The sequence below is a fragment of the Coniosporium apollinis genome, assembly GCF_000281105.1.
Source record: "Coniosporium apollinis CBS 100218 chromosome Unknown supercont1.20, whole genome shotgun sequence".
Lineage (NCBI taxonomy): Eukaryota > Fungi > Ascomycota > Dothideomycetes > Coniosporium > Coniosporium apollinis.
Window position 1 is genome coordinate 388,656 of NW_006913282.1, and position 7,717 is coordinate 396,372.

Genomic DNA, 7,717 nt, shown 5'->3' on the forward strand with positions numbered 1-7,717 from the left:
ATGTCCTTCGAGACGACAACCGCGAGCAAGTCTGAAGCGCGTGCCGCCAAGGACCAAGCAAGAGACAGGAGTTTCTCGGCCGCCGTGCAACCCTACGACAACCAGCCTTCACAGCCCACCGCCGGACACATACCCCGATCCGCCAGCTACACATACTTCCCTCAGGTCAAGGAGCCGCTTGTGGACGAGGTTCCGATCGTTCGTATCAAGGGTTCGATCAGCGAAGATGAATTGGCAGCGTCGCACAACATCTACGCCGATAGGGATTCATACAGCTCGTCAGGGTCAGGGGGAAGCACACCAGAAAACGAGGCAGTCACTCCGCTGGAGTTGAGTACCAGCAAGAGGTCGTTGGACATGAGCAAGTCTCAGCAGAGCTCAAAGATCACCATCTCGAAATTTCTCCTATCAAACGGTGAGCCCAGAGATTCGGCTTACGCATCCGCAAACGAGCTTGATGGCGCTGTGCAACCTGGCTTCGTAATCTCAAAGCCAAGATCGTCCTCTAGGACGCGCAACGTTTTCCGTCGCAAGTCGTGGATTCCACGGTCCCAGTCGACCTCCCGCTCCACATCTCGGTCAAACTCGCCGAGCAAAGCAGAGGCGGAACCCAGGCAAACCGACGATGGCGCGACAAACTCCTCTTGGATGTTCAGCGCCGGCCGTCGTAAGTCTATGACAGGCCGTAGCCGAGACGCAGACCATGCGATAGCTGAGCCTAACCCTACGGCCGCCGTCTCCAGAAACGGCACTGTCGCATCGAAGAGGCCTAGCAGACCCTTAAGCGCCCTGCTTAGAAGCTCTGTGGCTGGCAGCGATGCGAAATCATCAATTCCATCAGCTCCGGTGCCTGCTCTGCCAAAGTCGTTCTCGACAGATCGGTTGCCAATACTGCCGAGATCACACGCTTCATCGGAGCGCATACCTCCGGTTCCTAGAACGATATCGTCGGAAAAGATCAAGACCCTGGTGCCAGAAGTCTCAAGGAAGAAGGACGAGTTGTGGAGTGTCTTTCGCACTCTTGAGAGTGATCTTCACAAGTTCGTATTGACGCAGCTGCTGTATCCGCCTGAATCCGCGACTGACTTCATGCTAGATTCCATTCCAAATCAACCTCCCTCAAGGCCAATGTTGTTCGGGTATCACTCCTTCCGTTCCTGAAAACCTACGCTTCACATCCCTCCATACAGAAGCTCCGCGCCGAGGATCTAGACCGGCGAACTGTCATCTTAAACAAATGGTGGACCGGCTTGCTTGAAATGCTGCATGGAAGGAACAACCAATCCATTTCCGGGACTGACAGGCCTGCCATACTCGATGGCATCACAGGCATTATGGAAAGGCCGGAGTGGCGGCTCTTCCCCTCCCCATTCTGCGCCTTGGCCGACAGGAAGCCTTCACCTGCAATGCTCCGATCAACTTCGACGACATCCCTCGCATCCAACGCCTCCGACTTCCTCATTGAGTCCGTTCATCACAATGTGCGAAACACATTCGTTCAGAACTTGCTGGCACAGATGGCTTTTGTCATAGACAAGATGTCTTTGCGCAACGCTCCCGCAAGCACCGTCTCCTTCTGCGGCAAGACATGTGCGTACGCGTTCATGTTTTGCCCAGGCGTCGCCGATGTTCTGATTAAGTTGTGGAACCCTTCAACCAACCTCATGAAGCGAGTGGTCGAAGAAAACGGGCCGTTAAGTAAGAATACCCCACGTCCAGATGATAAGCGCATGATGGAGGCTTTCCCGCCAACCCTGCATCCTCTGCGCTTCGTCTCGGTAGCAAAAATATTTCGCGAACTTCGTAAACCTTGCTCTATGCCACTTGGGGCAGCGCATCTTCAGTGGCATGGACCATGGACCAACCGATGGTCAGGACGTGACAGCGATTTGTTCTACGTGTTCGTCAAACATTACCATATACTTGTCGCAGAGTTCCTACCGCCCGACACTACCAAAGCGGAGAGACTTTGCGTGCCAGGTATGGTGTTTGTCCACGCACAAATACTCACTAACCTTGACGCGACTATCCATCGGAACGCTTCTCAAAGCCAAGCGGAAGAGCCTGCTCATGGATCACCAACCATCACGTTTGACGACGTACTCACTGATCCCGACGCATCTGCCACGGCGCTGCCCCTGGCGCCTTCTAACGCTGTACGGCTTATGGCTGAGAACCGATTGATAATGTTAATACGAGATTTTCTCTCGGAGCGAAGCTCCATGTATCCGACCGCTCGGCATATATTCGCGGAAGCATTCAACGACGTACTAAAAGCATGCGCCAAGAAGGTATCGATATACGATCATAACGCATGCTACACACTCATCGACTTTTTGGAAGAGGCCGTTGTCATTCTAGTACGATACGAACACATTACAGCATCTAGCAACGACATGCTCGACTGGCCGTTCTGGCTCTCGGTGTATAGACGGATGATTGAAAGCCAGAACACCACAACCGAGATTCGGCTCTATGCGTTCTTGTACAGCACGTGGAATAGTATTTCTAATAGCCAGCAGCGGAAAGCGGACATGTGTTTCGAATTGCTCCTGGATCCGAAGATCTTCGAGAGCAGGTTCAACCACTGGTGTCCGATGGTACGGGCGTACTTCATGCGGCTTCTCTGCTGGCGGCTCGCAAGATTCGATGGGGACGCTGATGCTGACGCTGCAGAGACGTAAGTTTGAGCCATACTGGAGTGCCCTCGGTGCTGACTCGACTTGCAGAACCATCCTTGTACGACTGAACGACAGACTGCGCTCTATCTGGTCGCACTTCCTCTACGTTCGCGAAAATGCCGACTCACGACATGAGTTGCTTCCATCGACCGCGCCTTGTAATCCTGCACCTGGACGGCGTCTCCTTATCATCCGTACGGATGCCCCGCTCATTAACGTCAGCGGCCAGTTCTTCTCCTTTGATGGTGCCGTGTCGCCTTCGACTACTCGATCGTCAACCTTCATGAGTCAAACGATATCTGACTCAGCGCTTCGTCCTTCGACTGGTCAGTCAGACGCTTCGGACTCGTCGGACATGGTCGAAGACACGGGCAAGCGGAGATGGGGCATCTTCAAGAGTCTTATGCCGGGCTCATCGAAGACACGGTCGAAGTCTCGAAGCCCTGATCCGCCATCTGGGAAGGTCGTTCGCACCCAGTCCGTGGTGTCGCAGGCTACTGGGACTGCGCCCGCGACATCCTCTGCTGCAGCTTCGGCGAGTCAGCCGGATACGCCTCAAGCATCTACTCACCGCACCTTCTGCTTCAAGTTCTCCCTCGAATGGGTTGACAAACGATTCCAGGCACCAGGAAACGCCCGACTCTTCCCACCTCGGCTCCCCCTGCCGGCGCAGAAGTTCTTGCAAGCGCAGCAGGGCACGCCACCAAACACCACACCAGTCAAGCCGCAGGGAGACGCCGTCAACTCGAGCAAGTATGCCGGGCGCGCGCTCGCGGAGTGGGCGCTGGTCGTCAATGAGTGCCAGAACTTCTTCGAGCGCCGCAAGAACGAGGGCGTGCCAGCGAACAGATTGGTCGAGACACCTACGTTGGGCGTTGAGGCGTTCCGGCGGCCTGGGTAAATGGTCGGACAACCTATAACCGCTTTCACTTGCTGTGCTCTTGGCCACTCATTCATGCACATATGGTGCTTCTCTTCGCGCTCTGTATATTATCTTCCCACGCAGCATGTACTGGGCTGTCGCTTTTGTATATGTACGTGCTCAGCCTCGTATGCGCTTGCTGCCGCACGAGGCTTTTGGCGGTCAGCCAATTTTCCGTCCGTCATGGCTTGGTTTTTCGCTCTCGCTCAGGCTGGATGGGAGCCGATACATGAAAATCTGGATAATGGGTCCTTGGCGTTCTTTGGGTGTGCATGGTTCTAGAAGTATCCTTACCTGTCATGGGCTGCTGGTGGGCTTGTACACACGGGAACTGAGTTGAGGGTGGGTGGGAAATATGGGCTCAACTGCAGATGGGCAACGGCCTTGAATTGCAGCTGGAATCTTGCTATGTGGAATATAATCGGGTTGCCATGTCTCGCTGCCTCGTACACGCTCTAGTAATGGGATCATTTCAATGCTTTTGCATTTATCAAACCCAGACCGGCTAGCGACTTCCTGCAGCGTTGACGACACTATCGACACTTGTCAATCCGGGTCCAAGACGCCAACTCGTCAGGAACTTAGCGATGCAACTGAAGAATGCCCTTTACAGATTGCTGTAATACTGATTGAGAACACGTGGTTTATGCTTGCGGCGCAAACCCCATCCAAAGCTCGACGGCAGCGGTTGACTCCACAAAACCTCCAAGGTTGTTCCCATCTGCCGTCTCCGCCAAAACACCCACAACGTTGAGAACGGCCCCATGAATTACCAACGTCCTCAGGTGCATCCGAACGCGGGTCTCCGAAGTCGTCTCCGCAATCCTGACTAGTACTCTCCATGTAGTTGAGGTGATGTTGATGGCCCCAACTTACGCGCTCCACCAATCATTCTCCACTGTTCTAAGCGCTTGTTGCAACGTCGAGACGGCTGAGCATGTATCTCAGGTGAGCTTATGCTACGCCGCTCTTGCGTATATCTTTAGCTCTACACTGGCCGCCACTGCTTACCTCGTCAAGACGCAGCAGTCAGGCTGCGCCACCGCACGCAATACACCGACTTACTTTGTCCTACAACGTTGATCTGTCTATCCACGAGTGGAATCTTGTCACCATGATGTACCATACATCGGAAAGGCTTAGCCGCTGACGGGAGATGGAGCGCCTATCGTTCAAGCATGCCCAGTTACTCACCACCATATCGCCGTTGCCTAACGTTTATTGCTTGCGTCGTGCTTCTACCACCCACAAGTATTCTCCGGCCCGGTGCATACGGCGTTCACGCCCGGAGCCTCCGTAATCCGCTTATCGAAGGAAATGCTAAGCTTACCTAGGGGAACCACGCGAGGAGAATCCTCGGTGAGCTTCTTTTGGGACTTCACGGGTCCATCTGGCGGTGCTATTGGTGCGCAAATTCCGTACCTTCAGTAAACGACCCTGCAGTGCTACCGGTAAGATGCAAACCATGCATGCTGTAGCTCGTCACGATACCAAACACTTCTGCACGAACCACCGATTTCTCAATCCCTTCTCGTCAGTCTTGCAGTGGAGAAATCGCTTTTCTAGTGCTTGTGCTCCATTGCTTGTCATCTTTGTCTTAAAACGATCTACTCTGTATCAGCCTGGCGATCTGGTGATTGGCCCCCACCCCGAAGAAGCTTCACTCGTACTCCTCTCTCGCATTCTGTCTAAGCACGACGTCGAGATCTTGAAGGCCCAGGCTCCTTCTCAACTCCCAACTCCCCCAACTCGTGCTGCAGTGCCACTCCGCAGCCTTCCGGCCCCATGGCGCCGCAAGTGGCTTGCGGACTACTTGACGTGCATTAGTTTGCTGGCCGTTACCATGGATTGGACGGGGCAGATCCGAGCGATTCACGGGCTGCCAGTGATAGTGCTGCGGTATCTACTCCCTCACCGTATCGAGCCTCAGCATGCTCACGACAGCATTTGTACCCTTCTAAGCTGCATGGACATCTTGGATCCGCCGGCAGGGCTATGTCCTAATGCGTCGTCTGGGCGCACAGTAATAGTGACTGTCAGCTCAACGGCCTAATCTGTCAGTGGCAAATTCCAGGATTCTTGCGCAGGTGTATCTCAGGCTCATCTGATGTCCAGGATGTCCTGAGTATCCCCAAGCAGGTACGACCAATTGTGTCCCAATTGGGTAGAGTCGTCCATTTTAGTTCTTGTAGCGAGGCGGCATATCCGAGGAAACCCATCCTTTGTAAACTTGGGCGGAGTATAAGATAAGACTCCTGCTCCTTCTGGATCTAGCAACGTTTCTCTCATTGTTCTTTATCACTATCAAGGCCTGTCGATTCTCACCCGCCTCACACTATCGTTACTACTCTCAGTCTAGTCATAATGTATTTTCCTAAGGTAGTCGTTCTGCTCTCAACGGCAGCAACTATCCAAGCCATATCATTCGAGGGCCTTACCAACGATGTGGTACACTACGCTCGAGAGATCAAACTGCCAGGCATGATCGCAGTCAAACGAGCACTCCGCAATCCGTTCGAGGGGCGCCAGGATGGATGTCCCGAGGTCTGGGGTAGCATAGCGGAGGAGTTGAAGCAGAGATTCTTGGCCAACGGCGAATGCACCGACGCCGCTCGTGCTGCCATCCGGGCGGCTTTCCATGACTGCTTTCCCGGACAAGGTTGCGATGGGTCGCTGTTCCTAGCACAGGAGTTCACACGAGAGCGCGAGAACGGCGGCCTGGCGCCGATTTCTGAAGACCTTGGGAAACTGGCACAAGCAAAGGGCGTAAGCGTCGCGGATATGTTTCAGTTCGCTGGTGGTGAGTTTTACATGATTACCATTCTTCCTTCCTGGCTGTTCGCTTTTTCCTATGCTTACCGTCTCCAGCCTACGCGATAGCCACCTGTCCCATGGGCCCCAGAATCCCTGCCTACGTCGGCCGCACCGACTCCTGGACGCCCGCTCCAGAAGGCGAGCTGCCCAACCCCTTCATGACAGGTGACGCCGTGCTGGCTTCATTCCAAGCAAAGGGCTTCAGCGCGCGCGACCTCGCCGCCCTGATCGGCGCCCACACAGCCGCGAAGCAATCCCGCGTGGACCCCTCCCAAGCCGGCGCAGCGTTGGACCAGACGCCGGGTGTCTGGGATGTGAGCTACTACCAGCAGCTGCTCGATAACTCGGCGCCGTTCCGCATCCCGGCGGACCTCGGTGTCGCGCACCAGCCGGAGACGGGCGAGCACTTCAACAGCTTCATCGGAAACCAGTTCGGGTGGAACGAGGCTTTCACATCGGCGTAAGTTTTAGCTATTAACGAGTCTGTGGATGCCACTTGCTGACATTGTCCCTCGTAGCATGGAGAAGATGTCGCTTCTTGGCGTCCCGGGCGGTGCGGCGAGTTTGGTCGACTGCTCGAGGTTCCTGCCTGGTGGTTCGGTACAGCGGGACAGGAGGGCAGCTCCCATTAATGGTCGCATCCTGTAAGAGCCATCCCTTTCCGGCAGGATTTATTGGGGGATATGGGACCGGGGTTGGCGGTGGGAGTTGATGTTTGGATGGGACCGTCGTTGGAGACGATCTATCACGTGACTGCTGCATTACATAATGAAGAGACGGCACACTGTAATGAGAACCTCCATGCTTATCATAACTTTCTCCTTCACACAATCGGGGGTTGTTCATATCCATTTCTATCTGACGGAGACAAATGAGTTTGTGATTAGTCATGTGCGGTACGTTCTTGGCTATGTCTCGACCAACAACCCTCTCTTCCATCAGTCCCAAAGCGCCCACTTATTCTCCGCTCTGCACCCATGGAAATACTGCGGAGAGTTTAATAGACCACTTCAAAGAATGTCTAGGAGAGCAGAAGTGCGGCTTACGTCGTAACATTGTGATGCTGCGAGGTCGATGATGCACACATGTGCACTGATTCTGTAATTTACACACGATCATGAAACACTCGATGCTATACGATTTACTGCTTACAAGACAAGAGATTACCGGGATCAACACGGCCTGTACAGCTTACTGCTGGAGACAAAGTCGTAGTTATCTCATGCAGCTCTCGACGAGTACACAGGTCGAATGCGTGGTTTACTCTTGAGCCTTCCAGCTGGAGAAAGAGTCGAAGCAC

The 7,717-nt window shown here is 54.1% G+C and overlaps 2 protein-coding genes across 2 annotated transcripts; both read left to right on the plus strand.

Annotated features, from left to right (window-relative positions):
• Positions 1 to 3,582, plus strand: W97_04619 (uncharacterized protein; the record flags this gene model as incomplete). The annotated part of the gene is made up of 3 exons (XM_007782508.1): positions 1 to 1,040; positions 1,097 to 2,680; positions 2,730 to 3,582. 3 exons carry the CDS (start codon positions 1 to 3, stop codon positions 3,580 to 3,582), a joined length of 3,477 nt encoding a protein of 1,158 aa, XP_007780698.1.
• A 2,385-nt stretch (positions 3,583 to 5,967) lies between these two features.
• On the plus strand, positions 5,968 to 7,065 carry W97_04620 (uncharacterized protein; the record flags this gene model as incomplete). Its single annotated transcript, XM_007782509.1, has 3 exons — positions 5,968 to 6,403; positions 6,472 to 6,877; positions 6,936 to 7,065. The coding sequence occupies 3 exons, from the start codon at positions 5,968 to 5,970 to the stop codon at positions 7,063 to 7,065; spliced, it is 972 nt and encodes a 323-aa protein (XP_007780699.1).
• Positions 7,066 to 7,717: the final 652 nt, after the last annotated feature.